Genomic DNA, 22,886 nt, shown 5'->3' with positions numbered 1-22,886 from the left:
AGGGGACGGATATCCTGATGGCAGTGTTATTGCGCTACTAAAATCACTGAACATATTCCATGCTCACATCCATAGACAAGGGCGTCACAAACAAAAGCCCACTAGGACCGTCACCTCCACTAGAAAAGCAGAGAAACCTACTCCTGACAGACCGTACCAATACACTGAAGTTCCCCGAATATGGTACAATCTCCCCTCCTTACTGCTCTCCACCATCACTTCCTTAGCCAATAAATTTGACGAACTGGCAACCACAGTCCGGTCAGTTGCTGCCAACATCGTTGCCATCTGTGAGATGTGGCAAATTGTTCCTGAAACTTGCCACATTGTGGGATATCAACTCTTTCATCACCATCGTTCACCTGGACGTGGAGGGGGCATTGCCCTCTTCTGTCAAGATGAACTACGCCCGTCATGCCTGAATGTTTCAGTCCCAGCTGATGTGGAGGCATTATGGGTACGTGTTGTGCCATATGCCCACCCACGCCACACTGCTCCTACTTCCACCTGAGATCTCTCATCCGCGAATTGCTGTTCGTCACCACAACCACATCCAGCCCATACAGGAAAATACTCTGACAAAGCCAATGTCCAATAATGAAATGACGAAATATCTGTAGAAAACACATCACGAGCATATTTTTGTATGTGATAGAAGTCATATGGACTGAGATACATTTCACACATTGTTTACACTGTATGTGTGCTGAAACGATCGAAGTATTTATTGCCAAAAGAGATTACAAGGAATATTGATAAAAAATGATATTCGTATATTGCTTCATAATGAACAGTTTGCATGAAACTTGGCGGTAACACTCTGTAGATCCCTGAGTGTCTGTGGTCACTTTTTTCTCTGATATGGTAACCCAAAACTAAAACAGGTTATCCAATCCCCTTTAACGGGTGTTTAGTAGGGTATGAAGGGCCAAATGCACAAATCCCATTCGTGTAATAATGTTATATTTGTAGACTTAACACCAACGATTTTCATACTTGACCCTGCCTCCCTCTCTCGACCTGACTTTATTCAAGAGTTTGGTAATATGTCACGAGGAGCTGTCCAGGTGTGTTACAGGGAGACAAGAAACACACATTAATATTTTTATGCTAATGTTCACAATAATCAAATGCATGTTATTTATTAGGTCATGAAAGTCGTAAAAAGACAATATTTAGAGACTCCAGGCCTTCCTCTATCAACCCTACATAGGTGAATGCTTCAGATTTAAGAGTAGATACTCTCGGGGTTCACACCTCACAGAGAGGGTGGACTAACAACGCTAACTGTGACAGTTGGAAAAGTCCTCAACTGTACAGTTATAGAAATGTGCTCCTACCACTCGCTGTGGTAACCCGTGTCACCAAATGGCCAACTTATATGACCTATAGCAAACCTATCCACCAATCACGTCCGTCGTTACACGACCAATACCCATTCATTCATAAACAGTGATACTACTACTGTGACGTTGCTGTTTGGAGACACGGATTACCACAGGGGAGTAGGAACGTTTCCACTACAGTACTGTACATAGTGCTGCGGGCACCTAAATGAATAAATAACAGAGAAGCCCCCGTCTTCCTACTAATCATTATAATATACTGTACGTCGCAGTGATTATGTTGTCCGAGAGTGTGACATACAGCATATACCTGCAGGAAGACGCATTAAAATGACCTGCGGTGTGTTAAGTTGAGCAGCCTTGAAACTATGTGTAAGAGAGAGAGAGAGAGAGAGAGAGAGAGAGAGAGAATCAATTTTATGGTACGGTTTGTCGAAATTAAGCAACTTGATCTGGCAGTAACAGCTTCAGAAACTCGAGTAATACAGTATTTATCATGTGACAAAAAGGTTAGTTACATTCACTCGGAACTTGGAAAAAAATACAGGTAGTTTACATCTTATCCTCGTAATATTTATGATGCAAAGAGAGTTGATTTTTATAAATTTAATATACTATAGTGGGGGAGACAAAAAAAAAGCAAGGAGAAAGACTGCTGGACAGACTAGTATACGGAGCGAAAGAAATAGACTGAGGAAGACAAGAAAACACACATAGACAGACAGGCAGACAGTCGATAGGCAGGGAGGGTATAAGCAAGAGACAATAAAGTGTGGCAGGTAATTTGAGAAGTATGAATTATGGACTCTCGGTGCTGCCTGGTGGGACATGAAGGACTGTAATCAATTGAATATCTTATTATATAACCTGACAACCTGGTCGGCAGTCTCTCGTTAAGACGCTGCTAGAGAAGTACCGAGTACCCACCCGAAGACCCTCTGCATAATCAAGCTCCTTGATGTTGGAACTCATGACGTCAGCTTATTTATTACTCTACTGCCTATACAAAAAATGCAGACTCAATAATAATACAAAGACCTGTCAAACGACCGTAACAGTGCAGTAAAGGTGATTACATTAATTTCTGTCTTATCGTTGACATCAGAGATAAACTTATCGGATACTCTGTTTACTGGCCCTGTTTTGAGGCTCCTAATGCAGCATCAATCACCAGGACTGCACTATAAATATTCGTATTGTACAGCTGTATGTCTTCCCACGATCAGTTTGTTACACTAGGATAAGTTACAATAAATATGGTAAAATAATATCACACATTACACCTGTTTACACCAAATTACAAAACATCTCACAAATAAGCATACTTTAAGTACTGTTCAGTGAAAGCCTGACTATTATAGCTTCAACAACTACGGTCTTTTAAGTGCGTATTCTTAGATCATACACAAGGTATCAACAATATTGAAAAAAAAATAGAAGAGATATATCTCTGGTCTTGTACAGAGTAACACAATAAGTATACATACAAAATGCGACACTAGCTGGTGCTCTGGTGCACCAAGCAATTTAGAACAACACCACCTTACCTGTGAAGAATGTCGCTGACGGCGAACCATAAATTATTATTTTTTTTTATGATGACGAAGACAATGACGATGTCGACAGTATTAAGTTTTTGTTGAAGGCAGGTTCTCAATAAATCGCTGCAGAGATATATCTGTGTTTTCATTCGTTCATGTTTTAGTGTATAAGATTATGATTCTTCTTATCTCACAGATTGGGAAACTGTGTACAGGTAGTGTACTTTCATCTTCACTTATAAACTATGTTTATGGTTGAGCTAAAATTTACAGCTTGAGCATAGTTTTACCTGTAACTATATTCAATATACCGTTTATCACCGCTTAATAGAGTGGCTATTGCAGTCTCCTCTTTAATACCTTCTTGTAGAGCCGAGACTCTTCCATGCTGTGGGTACCCTCTCTTAAGTCACTAACCATAAGAATATTGATCCCAAATAACAATTCATTAGACGTTAGATGCAAAATTTTAAAGGGACACCGGTAATTCTCAGCTAAGTCAATACAAAATAAATAGATAAAAGAATATTCCCTCCACCCATATATCTAGTGGCCGGATATGCAACCTTGGATTTCAAATTCAGTGGTTGGGACTCCTGCTGTGGGTCATGAGTACATGGGAGAGATGTGAATGAATATTGTAGGTTACATTCGCCTCAGGTCTGAAGCTCATCGATTTTACTCACTTGAGGATAATGAAGAGTTTGGGCAGAGGAGACCAACATCACCTCAGGACTGCTTACACTGCCAGAACACGACACTAAGTTTCTGAACACGTCAGCAAAGATAAAACTTTAACTCCTGGTAAATAAAGTGCACGAAAAAGGGAAGAAATGAAAAAAAAAGCTTTGAAGGATCTGCCTGTTGAGATTTAGTTGCTGAAGACGATGACAAGTGATGACCTAACTGCTAGTATATGTTATCACCATCTGGAATTTACTTAAATCATTGGAGGTTAACTTGGATCACCTGGCGTCCACCAAGATAAAATTAAGTTCATCTGTGTCATCTAGGGTTAACCTAACTCAACTAAGATAATAAAAGGTCAACCAAAATCAAACTGGGATTAACTTGTAGACTCGGTAGGGGTCAACCTGAGTGGGTATATATATCACTCACCCTGGGATTGGGTTGACTTGGGTCGATTTGGGTTTATGGGAGTCTTTTAGATTCAAATAAGGTCGCTTTGGGTTAGGCTGAACTGCCAGAGTAAACAAGGCTTGCTTAGAGTTACACAGGGATGGTATCAGCTGAGGGTAACATAACCAGAAAGGTGCTTGAATAAGTCTTGGAAGGCTCAAGGTCACCATGATTGTCTTGAGAGGACCATGTTCACCTTGACTCACCCTCGGTCAGCCTGAGTCAACAATAGTCGAAGTGGGTGAAAAAGAATTGGGGCAGATTCATTCAACCGGACTAAGGGTGTATCTTATAACCAAATAGTTGACATAACCAGGAAGAAATTCTAAAGGGCTCATAATGCACAGGACTAGATGAGTTTTTGTGGCTATTTGTTTTTATTGTAAGAAATTCATAAGTAGTTTAAACCCTTAGAAAACTAGTAAAATAATATGTCATTACTTGGAAATATGGCTCCGTTATTTCTGATGGGGTTCGGGGTTCTGATTTTACACCTGACAGAGGAAGTCACTGACAGTCACATCTGTTCCCTAAAATGAGTTCTTTAACGCATAGACTGTTTTGCTAAACTCACTCCGTTATGTTATAAAATTGACTGATAATAATTTACACGGAATGAAACATCAGTTGGGGCAGATATGAGTAAATGAGGATTATTTTAGAGCAAAAGTGAGTATCGTCAGAGGCGGGTTAAAAATTGTTAGAGGTGACATCGCAAAAATACTTATATCTCTATTTACAATGTTCCTCTTCTGCATCACCAAGAAGGAAGGGAGGAAGGAAGAGGGCGATGGACAAACAAACTGATGAGTCACAGCGTTCGTTCTGGGTGAAGAGAGATGGCGGTGCTCTGGTATCATTCAAATTAAGGTCCACCTTCCTCTCCGGTTCTTACAGACACACCAGCGGGCGACTACCAGGTTGATGCGCCGCCGCCTTGGGAGAGGGATAGCATGGAGGACGGAGGAGGCTCTCCCCCACGAACACCACGGTGGCCAACGCCATCCCTAGCAGCAGCAACATGAAGGGCCCTTGAAGGTGGCCCAGTGTCAGTGCCTGTAGTTCTGACCTTCTGTCCTGTGGGAGGAAGTGACCTTAGCTGACGGGGGCACACCTGGGGACTTAAGATAGCCCCAGATATATAGGGTGCAGCAGTAGCCCCAGATATATAGGGTGCAGCAGTAGCCCTAGATATATAGGGTGCAGCAGTAGCCCCAGATATATAGGGTGCAGCAGTAGCCCCAGATATATAGGGTGCAGCAGTAGCCCCAGATATATAGGGTGCAGCAGTAGCCCCAGATATATAGGGTGCAGCAGTAGCCCCATATAAATAGGGTGTAGCAGTAGGCCCAGACTAACATGTCTATTTAATAATATTACAGCATAACAAGGGTTCCCCGAGGGCCTGCATCACTTTTGCTGGTATTAATGGAATTCTCGTGTAGGATCGTGTAATCATCATGCACAATTACCAAAGACGTTAAAATTACATACTATACGGTAACGAAAATGAATACAACGAATACTGTTATTTAAGGCATTACTATGACCTGGTTACCTAAAATTCAAACTGGCTGTCAGGTAGGTAGGCCATGTTGAATACAGAAAACAAACGAGTGGAAAAAATCAAGAGAGAGTCAAAGAGCAAGACAAGGATTGACCTACCGATCTGATGCCTCTCCTGAATTCATCCATAATGTCCGAGTACCACTTGTGGACGAGACCGGCTTCCACGAGACGTCGCATCCCCGCGTCAAATTTGTATTTCCAAGGAGTGTTCTTGCGGAAGAAGAAAGCCAGACTGCCCACATACAGCTGCTCCTTGAGGAAATATACTTCTTCACCGACGCCCATCTCGATATAAAGGATCTGCTCGTAGGAGAAGGTCTCTGTGTGGACATGAGTGCCAGCCAGGACCCGCTCGACGCAGGCCTCCTCCCCATTGTATTCAAGACTACTCATAATGGGCACTAAGTCCAGCTTGGGCCCCAGCCTGGCCAGTATCACGTCCGACGAGGTGGCCAACGCCTCAGGCACGAACTCCCCGTAGTCCAACATACACAACCTGGCCACGACACCAACAGATGAAACTTGTTTGTATAAGAATGGGACAGGATTTGTTTATGGCATACTAGATATATTCCGATAAATCGACACGAATTTATTTCAATGTAGTGTAGTTAAATGTTACTAACGGAAAATTGTAACTAACATAACAAAAGAAAAACATCTCAATCAGATGCCAAATAATCCATTCCAAGATGCAATATGATAAAATTATCACACAACCCCAGGACATATTTCGTCATGTTTCTCAACCTCTTATACTTACAAAGAGAAATACAGAAAATAATGTTATTCCTTTTCTTAGTCATTTGGCCACGCAAGATCTTCAAGAAATTTTGACACGCTGTTTTGAACATGAACAAAACAATTATCAGCTTTTATAAATACCCGGAGGTCCTGTTTAAGTCCGGACTAATCCAAGTTGTATGAGAACAAATAACTCCCTCCTGACATACAACACAGGACGCCTCAGTCTAGCCGTGCCCACACCTGGCTGCTCCTTGTTAGGTATATCATTACAGAAATAATTATTCTTTAAGTGATCACCACAAGACTTCAATACAGAATTAAGCAACACCAGTTTATTTTATCACTGTCACTTTCAATAATGTATCTGAAAAATTGTATTTGCCGATTACTGTACTTCCTTACATGGATAATTCATTAATAAATTGCATTATATAGCACTAATGACAGATAAGCAGTTCTTGTTCCCTGAATTATGTTTATTTTTCTGAACAACAATTACTTTTATGGATCCTTTGGGATGCTTCCATATTCACATACTCCACCTGGCACCTAGAATCACTTAATCATTACCTGGTTCTAGATATCTCACGTATAGTTTTCCTTTATTTGCTGTCTATATCGCTCCCCTGCATCACAAACGTTCAATATAAAACATATTTTAACATCTGCAAGTCTATCTACCTGAGCCCACTGTTGGCGAGCTGCTCAATGGTGTGTATCCTGGAGGGGTATGTAGGGACGGTGAGGACGGCGATGAGATTACTGGTGTAGGAGATGTCGAGCACCCAGGCCGAGAACCACCACAAACCCAAGAAAATCCGCACCACCCACCATGTCGGCACTCGCTGTACGGACTGACCCACCATACCCTGCAACACACACACACACACAAAGAGTCATAATTAATACTTAAAAATTGCCGTTGAAGCAACTCGATGCATTAAAACAACATTAGCAACAATAAGTGTTTCTCTTTAGTCATTAGTAGAATTGATAAAAACAATCTAGATTTGTTTACATCGAAAAAGTCCTTACCTTTGATTCACCTAAGGCAACATTACCCACAATCAGAAAATGTTACATCGTTCACTTCCGTCTCTGGCATATTAAAAGGGAAGCAACAGTACAACGAAGCAATGAGGTAGACAAACGGGAATTATGAGTCACAAAACTATCTCTCACCACCACTCGTGTGTCTACCAAGTCCTCACAATACGAGGTAAGGACGCCTAACACACACCAAACCTCAAGTATAATAGATATGAGAACTTCGCGAAGCCTTGACAGTATGTAGGAGTGAGACACCAAAACATACGACAGGAAAATGACAAGAATATCTGTACATTGTGGCCCTGACCAAACATTATTGACTGTATCTTGCAAATAATCACTGTAGGACACTTCTCTTGATTAGCCCAGTTTGTTTACGTGGAGCCTCAGAGAAAAATGAGTAAACAGATCTTTCAACTCTATCCTTTTCCCACCAAGAGTGTTGGGATAAAATTTTCTAGCTTCTTGGCTGAAGCCCTTAGGTTATACATATGCTTAGAATCAGCGTTGATGTTGATATCATTTAAATGTCGATTACAACAAGTTTTTGATAACAATAGGCTTCCGTACTGATCCCGACATACCGGTAATCATTCAATGACTCATAAACCTCTATATAAAGAATATGTTCTGGATCTATTCTTATGCAGAGAATGAAATGAAACAAGAACGTTATTTCAATTAAGAAAATTTGTATTTCATTTTACTACTAAGTAAGACTCTGAAAGGCTCCTAAGCTATGTGAGGAAACAGTTCAGTAGGACACCTCGGCGTGTGTGGCCCCCTGGACAATGTAGTGGCATTATTAGATCTAAATTTACAGCGAATGTCGTTAATAAACGAAGACGGCGACGGGTGTAGCATTACAACAGGTAAAGAAATCGCACAAGACCACGGGTGATAAGTGTCCCCCGGCAGCGTACCGTGGGAGCCCGGGACCACCCAGCACACACCTGGCGGGGCAGGAGGACACATTCAGCCAACTATACCGCAGGCATGTCATACAAGGTCGCTCACCTCTCTCAAGTGTAAATTAAGTCATAAATATTTCCTCAGCTTAACCTCACCTGAAGATTTTATATTATTGTAAATATGGATGTTGGTGCTCTCCAAATTCTCGAAACTGAGAACTCTCAATTGTTTTAAGTCTTCGACTGTCTAGTGAATTTCTAATCGTTCAACTAGTTATGTAATGTTTATGACTGATAGTTACTTTCATAAATTTAAAGTTTTATAAAATTAGGCATTCGTTAACCTTCACAACAGTGTGAAGAGTATAAACCAGTGAACACAGGTGGTGGAGGGTCATTGATTGTTCAACTGTCAAGAGTAACAACATTACTTTTCTAGGTTATCCTTTTTTAAACTGCAGTCTCAACGCCTTCGCAACTGGACGCACCCTTTAATATTTTATTTGACTAACGCCAGAAGATTTTATTCAGCACCCAACGTTTCTCTTAAATTAATTTAATGCTAAGACTACGTTACGAAATGCAAAATCTTCCCAAGTTTTATCCATTTTAAAAACAAGAACACACACAAAATGTGGCACTGGAGAGAATCAGTCTTTAGTAATTTTTAAGTTAGACAGTATACAATTTCAAGCGGTTAAGTCATCGTCCTCAGGAGGTTATGGCATCATCATCATCATCGTCTTCAGGTTGTCATCGTCCTCAGGAGGTTATGCCATCATCCTTAGGAGGTTAAGTCATCATCATCATCACCCCCAAGGAATTAAGTCATCATCCTCAGGGGTTTAAGTCGTCATCTTCAGGTCATGTCATCGTCCTCAGGGGGTTAAGTCATCATCTTCAGAGGGTTAAGTCGTCATTTTCAGGTTATGTCATCGTCCTTAAATAAAGGGGTTAAGAAGATAAAGGTGAGGTCAGGTGTTGTCTTACCCGCATGACCATCATAAGACTCTTCGACAGCGAGAAGCGGGACCTGCTGAGGTTGAGGAGGTAGAACGTGAAGCCCACGACCAGGACGACCCCGACGAGGGCGGCCCACGCCTCGCTTGTGTAAGGGTACAAGAGGCTCCTCCAGCGTGGCAGCGGCGGCGGTACCTTCAGTGCGAGCCCGAACCTGCCGTCCACCACACACCAACTCAACAATAATATAAGTAAACTAATCCTTGGTAGCTGCAAGGTTCATGTACAGCAATATAATATAACGAGGTATACAGGAGGGCGTAAAGTACAAAATACAGTGAAAATACAGTAATTAATATAGCGAGGTATACTGGAGAGATTATACTGGGGTGCTGTAAATTGCCGAGTCAGTATACGCTAGTAATCGTCTATCGAGCAACAAACTTAGTAAAAAATACATTCCATTAACGTGTGAAAAAACTTCGCTACTTAAATATCGTGTACTATAATTCAAACAGGTATGCCAGAAGCGTTATATTCAAGGTGCAATCGCATGTTGATAAAGCTTCCAAATATAATCTATAATTGCATACACGCGTTATATAGTGGCACCATTACTTAAATAACATCACCAAATTAGGAGTTACCTTGGCTGTAACTAAGAATTAATACCTTCTGTGTTAAGTACCTGATACAGACCCCACGCCCAAAAGGAAATAAACATAATTTGAAAGAATGACTAAATCAATTAAACCTATTAATTATATTGAAGAAATTTCCATAAAAATTACAGGGATGTTATTTATGCACGTCGGGGTACACATGAACACAGGTGGTGGCACACGAACGAGCAATTACCCGGACCCCCGTCCTTGGCGTCCGGGGGTTACCTCGCTCTGTGTTTTACGCGAATTATGGGCGTACTACATTTGTTTTTTTCTTTCAGGCAAAACATGTGATACCAATGGGAAAATCTCAACCAAGTTTCGTTTATTGTGTGCCTGTGTGTGTGGCTTATCGAGGAACTATTCTACAGGATGTCACAAAAGTTCGTACTTTATATCGACGAGCTGAGGAATGCCTTTCGGAACAAGTTGCATTTTATTTACTATGAATTATTATTATTATTACATCCCCTCCACAAGCCCCGTTGTGGATCAGTGGCCTAATCCCCGTAAAAAAAAATCAACGCAGGGGGACTGAGAAGCATGCAGAGATGATGATAAGCAAGAAATGATATCTGTATGAAAGTTCAGGGCATGAGAGTTGGATATTTGCTGCAATAAAGGCGAAGGTTTCTTACTGAAGACGGACTTTTGGAACACCCTGAACGTGAGGGGCCTTCTCATACTGTTATATACACTATACATAATTTGCAGTCCCCTTCACTAGTGCATTTACAGAGCCTCGTCATATTAACATTCCACAAATCGTTATCTTTGAGGTATTTGTTTTAATATTGTTTTAATTTGATTCCACAGTATGTTTACTAGTGCGAGTTCCGTTTGTCGAATGTAAATAAACAAGGCTGTCACACTGCACAAAATCTGACGAGCCCCTGTAAACGCACTAGTGAAGGGGACTGTACATATATACTTTTGACTTCGTAAATAAACATGGAAATCTTTGTTTACTTGAGAGGAAGGATGTAATACCTGGATGTACTGTATATACATGTGACAATTATTACCGTTGTGGTAGTGTAGTCCACCTGACCTATTAATGTCAGTTGGCCAATCGTCATGTTATCTGCCATGTTATACTAGTAAGATATTTTGACCTTCCTAACTATTGTTGTGCGAGGCATTTCGGTCTGTATTCTTCCGTCTGTTTGTCTATCTGTTTGTTCGTCATAAAACACTGTCAGGTTATGCTAGTAGGGGATGGCGGAGTGACTTACCCTTCATTGTAGTAAGACACAGAGTAGTCAAAGTCTTGTGCTCTCTGGTCGGTGACGGTTAAGTAGTTGACGGCCAGGTGCTTCCTACCCCTGTGCACGTCTCCCAGAATCCCGCTCCACGTGCCGTTCTCGTCCCTCTTGCCCCACTCCACTGTGCAGATAAACATCAATCAGCTGACTGCCGCATGAATATTGCTTGGCATCCCTTTTACTCTTCCGTCTCTCCCCATTGCTACGTGGAATGCTCTGCCTTTTGCATTTCCATAATCATACAATCTGTCTCACTTCAAAAAGCTGATTTTCCGGCATCTTCGTGGTGTAGATTAATATAAACTTTATCTTTTCTATTTTTGATTTATTTTTACTCTCATTTTTCGCCCCCGAGATCCCGTTGTGGGTTGGTGACCTGTGCCCTGATCATGGCTAGTACTCTGAAGCAGAGAAGTTCAAATTACGAGTGACCAGCTGCAGTCGGGTGTGAGGAGTGAAGGATGTACAAGTGCACAATATTTCTAAGAGTGGATTTGTATCTGGTAATAGAACATAAAAAGGTTAAAATATACGTGGACTGATGGTTTGAATTCTATCAGAACATTAGCAATCAAAGTAAGAATAAATTAAGTAAAGTGGCGGACGTTGGGGGTTAGAGCTGAATTTTGTTAGAGGATGAAGAAGGGCTGTGATGTGACGTCTCAATAGTGAAGACCAAAATATTGCAAGTGATGACGAACGTGGCTTTTACATAGAGCGAATAGCCGAACGAAAACATAAATAAATAAAAGGGGTTTCTGACACGTTTAGAGATGCACTGATTTTGAGAGAGATTGTGTGTTCTGGCTAATGCTTCGATGAGGATGGATGAAAACTGACTAGGGTGATGCTGATGACCAGTGATGGATGAAGACTGTGACTAGTGATGATGATGACCAGTGATGGATGAAGACTGTGACTAGTGATGATGATGACCAGTGATGGATGAAGACTGTGACTAGTGATGATGATGACCAGTGATGGATGAAGACTGTGACTAGTGATGCTGATGACCAGTGATGGATGAAGACTGTGACTAGGGTGATGATGATGACCAGTGATGGATGAAGACTGTGACTAGTGATGCTGATGACCAGTGATGGATGAAGACTGTGACTAGGGTGATGATGATGACCAGTGATGGATGAAGACTGTGACTCGGGTGATGAGGATGATGACCAGCGATGGATGAAAATCAACATTTAAAATAGTCAAAGCTGGCATAAGAATGTTTCCACGCAAATTAACTGAAAAAAAATACACACGTTACTTGTTAATTCACATCACTCTCAATATTAATTTACGCGTGTTTTCGGTATTTTCATTGTGGTACGAAAACGCAAATTTTTATCACACAATTGGTTACCACATAACATAGTATCACATAATTGGTTACCACATAACATAGTATCACATAATTGGTAACCACATAACATAGTATCACATAATTGGTTACCACATAACATAGTATCACATTGGTTACCACATAACATAGTATCACATAATTGGTTACCACATAACATAGTATCACATAATTGGTTAACATAGTATCACATAATTGGTTACCACATAACATAGTATCACATAATTGGTTACCACATAACATACTGTACATATATACCCTGTAAAATAATATCATTGGCTCTTATGTATCAATGTGTTTATGTGTAAAATAAGATGATATAGTCTGTCTAATTTCATGTATCCAGTGAATAAGGACACGATAAATCTGAAGAACGAGGAATGTTTACATAGAAAATACGAGCTCTATGGAACCACACACCACCACCCTTCCCTCCACACACGAATTCATATACAGTATGCATTTCGTCATTACGTCATTTGCAATATTAAGGAATTTTTACTTGACATACCCCAGTATTTCGCTTCAAGTAAAAAATGCATATAAGGATAGTTTCAGCACTTCCACGTTCTGTTTCTGGTTACAATTAGCCGAAATTATCAGGTGAAATAAATTATTAAAATCAACCCCAGAAATCAATGTTGCTCTGACTGGCCAGTGTTGTGCAATGAATTCACTCACGCAAAGTGTTACATGTACCTATTTATGAGCGCCAGCAATGGACAAGTTGTCGGTCAAATTTTTTTCGGAAGATGGCAGGTCAATGTGGAAATAAAACGCTTAAATTCACTTTGGTAATGATTTTTTTTAATAAATTGGGCCAATGTAAGGGCGAAAACGATCTTCCTGCTGGTTACCGCTGCTAACTCTCTTTTGCTGGTGTGGACGACACTTGGGGCGGTTTGGACAGAGGTGAGAACAGCAGCTACTATCTGGGTCACCGGGAGATTCAACCCAGCCGCCATACAGTCACTATCTAGCTACCCCTCTGTCCGTCAAATTCTGGCTGTGATCTCATCATAGGTCCTGGACTCGTGGGCTGTGTTCCCAGACCTTCACCTATCGACTGTCAATTCTCTGGTCATCTACCACTACCGCATACCACGACTGCCAGTTCATCTCATTCCGTCTGTGCCCCGGTGTTCTCCTGCCATTTCAAGAAGTCGCTCGAGTGTGGAGTTGAATTTACGCTTCCCTACCCTGAGTGTGCATCACCGTGTTCCAGAACCTTCCCCCAGGGCCACTACCGTAGGAAATATCTGTTCATTGTTTGATTATATTAATTGCCGACTCCCATTAATTGTTTGCTCCCTTTAATTGATTGCTTCCATTAATTGTTTGTCTCCATTAACTGTTGACTGCCTTAATTGTTATTTGATGTTTGTTGAGTGGTGTCAGAGTTTTGTGTTATATTTTTATAGTAAGGAGATGTCAATCTCAAACGGTTGTTTGTTATTCCTCAGAAAACCATGGTCCTTGACTTTCCTTTATTAAGATCCTGATTAGCCTGGTAAGGGATTTCTATCCCCTAAGTCCCAGGCCTTTACAGCCAAAAAGTGTAAAAAATAAGGGTTAAAGTTGCTAGAAAGTCACGTGACTGCGAAAAGCTCTGTGGTTGGTTGTGACTTCACTTTTCCAAGTTTAAAAGCTCCAACAAAAGTTGTTGGTAGCGAAAGGCAGAGCGGGGAAGATGACAGCGGAAGGAGCAGGAGGTTAGGAAGGGAATTATAGTGGGAGAGATAGTGCCGTGGCTTTACACGAACTTCACTGGTTGGGGCGAGCTTCCCAGCGGGAAGCAGCCAGCTGTAGTTGTGCAACCTTCTCGGCTGATCGGCTCAGTAAATAAATATTATTAGAATTAATTGTACTTTACTGTGCAACACAGTAATTCTATTTTGAATATATAAATATTACTAAGCACATTAACTAATTCAATGGATATTAGCTGCCCCTACTACAAATTTCATAGTATAAACATTTCAAACAATATTGGTATTATTTTGGTTTTGGTCATCTGGGGAACCTTAAGATTCTAACTATGGGGTTAAGTACTTTAAACAATAAGACACATTATCTCTACGGGATTTCTGTCACAAAAAATTTTTCGATCGCATAAGAAAATACAGATCATATGTCAGGTTAGGTTATGATAAGTTATATTATAAGTTATAAGATTAGCTTAACATACACCGTTAAGGGGGGGGTGGTAACTCAAAACTAGTGATTTCCGATAGAAATGAAGGTCAAAACCGTTCATAACACATCGCAAACCATCAGAAAAAAACAGTCTGCATCTCTAAGTACAGGGATGACCAAAGCTAAAAAGCTACCCAATGTAGCCTATCTCGAATCTACAGTAAGCATCCAAATACTTACAGTAGTTGAGGTAAAATTTAACCCATTAATTAATGTCAATGATGATATATCCCAGTGGTTCATTAGTGATTCATCAAAACAATAACAGAACAGCACTATGTTGTCATGTTTACCAAGCATCAGGCATTCTTAAAACAAAGTCCAGACAATGTCATTACTTCTAAATTGACTCGTATCTCCATCTAGTACTGATATATTCTGTAAATTCACTGAAAAAAAAGAGAGTCTTTCAGGTAAAAATACATGACAGCTGAGCTGGTGTGAACATAGGAGTTTTTTTTATATCTAAAAGAACATAAGAATGGAGGAAACTGTAGCGGGCCTGTTGGCCCATACTGGACAGTCCCGTTTACACCCAACCCCTATCGCTCATATGTCCATCCTCCAACCTTTGTTTGAAGCTGTTTTTCACGACACATTTCTTCACTTACGACATGTCCATGACTTATACCATAAAAAACACCCTTAAAAATTACCTGAACGTAACATTTGGGGTCTGAAGAGGCCATTCTTACTACTACCATCGACTGCAGTGGTGAGTTTGTTGGAGAGCGTCGTCTGCTGGGAAGGTGGTAACGTCATTGCCAATGGTGGCCCTGTTTCTAGAGAAATAAACTTATCTCAACTATTATAGCAGGGCTTTAAGCGTTTATTACAAATTATAAATACCGTATCACTCTACGAACGTGGCAGAGTGTATTTTTTGTGCTTACCTCGAACCGACAACTCGCCCATTCTCCTCCCACTGAGCAATGGAAGACCAATATCTACAGACAAACATAACACTCGTCATAATTAAACACCGCCATGATTCCTTAGCACCAGGGGGCTAGTATGGTGGACCTGGCTTTCATTTCCCGCAGTGTCAGATCGATATATCGACGCACAAGGACCTACATCACCAGCTGTGAGAGCTTCGGTAAAGTCCTGCACTTTTTCACCTGGTTAAGCTAAATAAGTAAATTTCAAGTGTAATATCAAATAGTTCATAGAACGACCATAACCTTTTACATTCTGTCTTTGGCTTCTTAGTGTTGATGTACTATGAGGTAACACAAGTCGATTGTCGCCACCTGCACTCAGTCACATGTTGCCATGACAGACTCTTCTCTGCCATAGATAAGTTTACAACACAAAATCCTTATTTTATATACTCGTACATACAGTAGTGGTGCTTCTCTTTGCGTCATTCTGGAGTCTGGATATCAACGGATGTTACGGCTGGCAAGACAACACAAACACCTCGCTATAAAGTTTTGATATTAATTGATCATTTGTCTAATCATCGCTCTTCGTGAAGTGCCTGACACCTGTTGAGTATTTACCTCTATTATTTGATGAAACAATATCTAGGTTAGTCTTTCAACTAATTTACAATCCAGCCATAGAGAGAGTTTAAAGGAGACAAAATTAGAATGAATGTAGCTGCCCCTGAGAGAAGAAGGAAGGTGGTTCAGGTTGGTTTTCTTGGGAGTAAAGCTGTTCTGTCACCTTCTCTGCCTAACGAAAAGGATGAAGCCATGTTAAAATCAGTCTTTTTTCGGCCCACTTATCTTTCACTGTTTGGTGCATCGTGCCCTTCATGACGAGGTGTGATATAGCAACAGATGGTCTCTGGAGTCAGGGGTAGTCTGTTGGGTTCAGTTCTTTACAGTTACACAACCTCGAACTGCTGAAACCTAAGTTTCTAAGCAAGTTACTCTGGAATTATCTCCTTCGTATCTAGTCTGAAGTAATTTTTAGCACATTTAATGACTCGAGTCCTCCGTCTATTATTGGCATCAGAGCCCGTACATCTCTGACAAATGATGCTTGTTTAAGAAGGAAGAGTCTCAGAAGCATCAGACCCTCTCTCCAGTACAGTGAAGTTACAAAGAACACTTCTTATATACTATCATTTTTAATGCAAGCTAAAATGCATATAATTTTGATATGATACCAATTAAAATTTATAAGATCAAACAAGAAATAAAAAGTTCTAAGACTTAATTTTGCCTTTATATCAAAATTAGTTTAATATACTGTACAAATTCAACCTGGTTTATTGTTCTGTACAAACACTAACCGCAGCCTTAGTGAAGGAGACACTCCAGACTGAGTTTTCAACAACATCATGACACTACAGGTCGCATGTCATGAACGTCTATACTGTAGACTATAGTACTTACGATCTGAGGTCTAAATAGTGCAGTGTAGCTGAACTAGATCCAGGATATTTACGATCTGGAGCGTAGGAACCAAATACTGTAATTATACAGACATTAGCAGGAATGTAAATGTAATTAAATGTAAATGCAATTAAATGTAAATGTAATTAAATCTAACTTACGGTCTGAGGCCTTATTTGAGTAGGTGGCGGTGAAGTTGAGCCAAGAAGCCAAGACATCCATTAACCTTTTGCTGGTACCGTCTAGACTGCCGTCGTCTCTCTTAAACACGAAAGGCATGTCGTCAACGTCGCTTGATACATGAATTGCCGTGCCTTCAAAGTCGCGAAATCTATCGTAAAAAAGATTCTCCCAGGTGTAGTAGTGCGAGTGCCAGACGCCCACCTTGAGGCGCTCGCCGCCAGCGGCGAAGGGCAGGCGGGTCACCACATGGTACACAGGGGGTTCAGGTTCACGGTGTGGGAAGTGCGGGCAGAGAAGGGCCGCGGCGGGGGAGTTCTGGAAGAGGGGTGTTTGTAGGAGGCGCTGCGCCCCACACGTCGCCGCCACGACCACCACCACCAGGGCCCGCGGCGACCACCAGTCTGGGGGCGACCACAGCGACCACCGCGATACCTGTCCCACCACTACCACCACCACGCCTGTCAAATAATAAAAATATTCTTAATACTTTATAAAGAATTTCCACACTTGCACACTACTGTATATACTCCCTAAACACTATTTGGAAAATCGATTCCCTATTTAGCAACAGAATGTATCATTACATATGCCATTCCGTTCAATAATTGCATGGAAACATTCATAAACAAGCCATTCACCGTAAACCAAATGTGAATATTTTTTAACTATAATTGATGATCTAAACTCGTATGAAAATAATGTTAGGAAGTAGAGATACTAAAATAAGGTACAAACAACCAGGGCGAGGAGACGACTTTTCCCAGTAAGCTGATCTACACTGACTCATATCACCTTGTGGTTTATTTTTCTGGGGTAACGGCTAAGCCCAACTGCTGGGAGGCCCAACTGCTGGGAGGACAACTGCTGGGAGGACAACTGCTGGGAGGGCCAACTGCTGGGAGGCCCAACTGCTGGGAGGCCCAACTGCTGGGAGGCCCACTGCTGGGAGGCCCAACTGCTGGGAGGACAACTGCTGGGAGGACAACTGCTGGGAGGGCCAACTGCTGGGAGGCCCAACTGCTGGGAGGCCCAACTGCTGGGAGGCCCTGCTGGGAGAGTGGGGCCAACTGCTGGGAGGGCAACTGCTGGGAGGCAACTGCTGGGAGGCCCACTGCTGGAGGCTGCTGGGAGGCCCAACTGCTGGGAGGCCCAACTGCTGGAGGCCCAGCAGGGAAACCTAACTGCTGGGAGACCCAACTGTTGGGAGGCTCAACTGTTGGGAGGCTCAACTGCTGGGAGGCCCAACTGCTGGGAGGCCCAACTGCTGGGAGACCCAACTGCTGGGAGACCCAAACTGCTGGAAGGCCCAAACTGCTGGGGAATCCAACTGTTAGGAAGTCCTACTGCTGGGAGACCAAACTACTGGGGGGTTGTTCTGCTGGGAGGTCTTACTGCTGTAAGGTCCCCTGCTAAGAAAACCTACTGCTGGGAGGTCCTTTTGCAAGAAAGACCTAACGCTTGGGGGCCTATTTACTGCTAGGAAGCCCTAAAACCGAGAAACCCTACTGCAGGAAATTCAGGTGAGTTAAATCTCCCTGAACGTTACTGAATGAGTAAAATTTGTCTAGAATCTGTGAAGGCTGGTATTAAATTCTATCAAAATTTGTTCAGACCTGCAACATAGATACCCAAGATTTTGTGATTTCCAATCACAGTTATTTGTAAAGTTTAATACTGTATTAATATAAATATTCAACACATATGACAGAGGTAGTGAGAGCAAGATTTATTAAGATACTGTCATTGTCATTGTTGTTGACATGTTTTCGAGAGATACATACGATAATTTGGTGGAGTATCTGGTGAAACATTTCCCGTTAGGTTAGGTAAAGCTAGGTCAGATGAGAACAGAAAATTGAAAGATAACAGTATAAATATTCCCGAGTTACCATCGCAGATAACAGGTCTGGAACTAAAGACTTATACTCTAATATGGGGACCAGGAGAGTGGGGGAGGTTCTGTTTTCACGTTGATAGAAATTACCAAAGATGTGATTCTGTCTGTCTGTCTGTCTGTCCCTTTGTCTCATCCCAACACACGCCAAGTTGTATTGCTTCTACTCACCTATCAGATTACTGTATATCAACTCTACTGTATTATATATATATTTCATTTAGATCCACAATGGGAACGTGGATAAGATAAATCTTGATAAATTCACACAAGACGAATTAATTAAATAAAATGATAAATCAATAAATAAAGTTATAATCGCTGTAACATTCTCATATGTATTATCAACACCATGTTACATGTAGTAATCCAGACGATACTAAATGATATACAATACTTCCTTGAGATAAATGTACAGTATATATCTGGTGCCACTAAGAGGGTTCAGGCTCTCGTTTAGCTCAGTCATGTCAATATTGTTCACTCTGTATCTGTAGCAATGTGATGGACACAGTCAGGTGAACCCTAGAACAACATTTACTGTACACCAGATTTCCTGACAATTTATGAATAATTACCCTAACACTAAATGAGGAGGTTAGGTCAGATTGTGATAGGTTAAGTTAGGTTTGGTTGTATTGTGTTAGGGTAGAATGAGGTTAGGTTAAAATAGGTTAAATTAGGTTAGATTGTGTTTGGTTATGTTAGGACAGGTTAGGTTAGGTTAGAGTGTGTTAAATTAGGTTAGGTTACACGAGGTTTGGTTAGAATAGATTACCCGGTACGTTAGGTTAGGTTAAATTAGGTTAGATTGTATTAGGTTACGTTAGGGCAGATTAGGTTAGGTTAGCATTGGGGTGTTTAATCATAAGGCGAATCTCTATCCTGGGTTAGAATAAAGGCTACGACAAAGAGTTACATAGAAGACAAATATATGATCCCTGTAAATGTCAACATATAAGATGGTCCAAATGAGTACTTCTACAACCAAATACAATCTGTCTGGTAGATGCGGAATATTTCGTACTCAAAAATGCATTAAACTATGATGTAAAATTTCGATATTAATATGGCACTTTACATAATCAAAACAGTTCTATATTAGAAATGTCTAGTTTTTAATCCTTGAGTTCTCTTCTCACTCTGGTTGACAAAAGTTCTTGTAAAAAATGAATCATTAGACCAGACCTCGACTACCACCACAGTTGGTAACATAATAACTTGTTCGTAGCGGTTCCTGAAGTAGCAGGTAACCTGGTGTCTCATACTTAATATACTTTTTTCTTAAGCCCCTCACTATGTATTAGAGACAAAGTTAGCACTTATTACATACGGTGTCTTGTGTATTGAGCAGACAGTCTTCAAAGTTCAACTATAACTAATACGTCGTATCATGACTAGCAAGGCCCTTACTGTGTGTGAGATGGAAGTGGTGAGTGTCGAAGGAGTACTCAGAAGTGTCTGGTGAAACACGTAGGTAGTAAATGGGTGTTGCAATGGTCCTCAAGAGGAGTACGACGCTGTGGTAGTTCTCTATCTCCTGGTCCACCATGAGCGTCACCTGGTTGCCACTGAGAGGCCCCGCTGTCACCTCCCTCAGTACCCGAGCTGTCACTGGGGAGAGTGTCGACACCCACCCCGATGGCTGTGTTGGCCACAGCGTTGAATTCTCCAGACATAACGCCAAGTGCATGGTATTTAACACAGCGAGTGCCTTATACACATACATAATATGTACTGTATATATGTCTTTATAACTTGACTGACGAAAGCAGATGGCTCAAAAGCAAAGCAAAGTGTTGACGCGAAGTGCTGTGTGAGGAGGACTGCAGCGTACCACAGCGACTGGCACCTTCGCCCACCACCGACTACACTCCACGACACGGCACCATTGCCTGTGAGCCTCAGGCGGTACAGATCGATGAAGAATTCTTCATTCCGCCTGCCTGATGCTGCAGTCCGGTCAGTGTAAGAATCATTCACTATGGCACGACACTCAAATGAGTGAATTGTTAAGTAATCTATTCAGTGTACTGGTAGCATGCACTGGCAGAGGTGAAATGCCGCCCCAAAACACCTCTAACCTGGTGTTACATCAGCAACTATTGTCATAAACTGTAAGTTTGTGATATTTAACTCGATGTGAAAACCAGAGAAGTGTTCTGTAGCGTTTGGTGGAATACAGTATGCGAGAACAAGTTTCACAAGTTCAGTTATTGACCAGCAACTACTTTGTTTCCATTCCCACCACAATTATCATACCAGGCTAACTCCATTATGAGCGTGGCTGAACGACTGACCGGCGTTTATGTTAGTCCGAGCTAGGTCAACTCCCATCAGAGGAAAGAGTCGACCGCTCTTCCTAGACAGCAATACAATTATGTACGAAATATCTTGAGTATGTGAGACTACAGTGATCCTATAGAAAGCATTCAGAAAAGGATGACAAAGATAATCCTGATTAATTAAAAATCTAAACTAATGCGGTCACAAACTTCTTAACATCTTCGGAGAATTTATTTTATAAAGTCGGCCTCATAACCTCCTCGAGCTGGTATATAGGGTTGAAACACCCACTTTAAGCCTCCTCGGTACAGTTCACAGCAGGAGGGTCTTAAAATCTGCATCGGCAAGCTCGACACATTTAAAAACTGTAGGCAATTGTGAGCCGTCATGTTCCTCCTCAACCACCATACAGCATTTCTTGGTACAGTAGAAGGTCAAGATATTACAGACCTGAATACAAACGGTTTGTAGCACTTACACGATTAAGTAATAAATTTCTGTAATTCTGCCATTCAGTCTTTACTGCGACTTTGGACTATATAAATCATCCGTGATATATTACGAAATTTAATCGTAGTTCTTCAGTGATCATCGACGGAGTCTTGGAAGTGTTCAATGTCCGCCGTATATCCAAGTGTGGTGACTCGTGCCGTTTTCAGAATAGCTTTTGAGAGTTGAACCCAACGTCACCCCATGGATAATTAATGTGGGATCACGTGAAGGTTAGTCCCCCGGTTAATTTCACATGATGATTAAACACCCTATCGCTAACCTAATCTAGCCCAACCTAACCGCCCATATAGCATTAGGGTGTTCAATCAGCTGGTGAAAAAAGCTAGGGGTCTAATATTCATGAGATCCTTTTAGCGTTATTTAGAATGATCTTAGCAAGCACGTGTAATAACACCTTCACCGAGCGCTAATAAAAACTCACGATACACAACACCTCGTACCTGGAGCCTGTCTCGCCAGCGTACTGTACCAGCGACCCTTAGAGCAGTCGGCGAGAGAAAGCTTTTTAGCCCCCCCAGCCTCTCGTCCAAAATGAATGTACTCTATTCGTATACTTCAGGCAACTAAGAAATATAACAAACACTTGAGCAACAACAAAAAAATAGCAACAATCTCGACTATTTCTAATAAAACCCATTTGGATCGGGAAGCACACCACGACATCTTCCATGTAAACAGTGTAGGAAATTATGGTCTCAGAGACGGTGATACGCTACTGGGATATATGTCCATATTCGATATGAAATTATAGGTTCACAGTAATATTTTAATACCAAGAGATCTCTGACCAAATACTTCTGTATATATATATATATATATATATATATATATATATATATATATATATATATATATATATATATATATATATATATATATATATATATATATATATATATATATATATAT

The 22,886-nt window shown here is 41.2% G+C and overlaps 2 protein-coding genes across 2 annotated transcripts; both read right to left on the bottom strand.

Moving 5' to 3' along the window:
• Positions 1-3,543: 3,543 nt before the first annotated feature.
• Positions 3,544-17,380, bottom strand: LOC121864266 (glutamate receptor ionotropic, kainate 2-like). The gene is made up of 7 exons (XM_042363353.1): positions 17,263-17,380; positions 11,165-11,315; positions 9,295-9,478; positions 7,025-7,212; positions 5,693-6,092; positions 4,007-4,137; positions 3,544-3,655 (listed from the first exon to the last, which is right to left on the bottom strand). Exons 1-7 carry the CDS (start codon positions 17,378-17,380, stop codon positions 3,544-3,546), a joined length of 1,284 nt encoding a protein of 427 aa, XP_042219287.1.
• A 704-nt stretch (positions 17,381-18,084) lies between these two features.
• On the bottom strand, positions 18,085-20,857 carry LOC121864265 (gibberellin-regulated protein 14-like). Its single transcript, XM_042363352.1, has 2 exons — positions 20,740-20,857; positions 18,085-18,581 (listed from the first exon to the last, which is right to left on the bottom strand). Exons 1-2 carry the CDS (start codon positions 20,855-20,857, stop codon positions 18,085-18,087), a joined length of 615 nt encoding a protein of 204 aa, XP_042219286.1.
• Positions 20,858-22,886: the final 2,029 nt, after the last annotated feature.

Source organism: Homarus americanus, unplaced genomic scaffold (genome assembly GCF_018991925.1).
Source record: "Homarus americanus isolate GMGI-L3 unplaced genomic scaffold, GMGI_Hamer_2.0 scaffold26351, whole genome shotgun sequence".
Classification (NCBI taxonomy): Eukaryota; Metazoa; Arthropoda; class Malacostraca; order Decapoda; family Nephropidae; genus Homarus; species Homarus americanus.
This window is presented reverse-complemented; position numbering and strand designations above follow the sequence as displayed.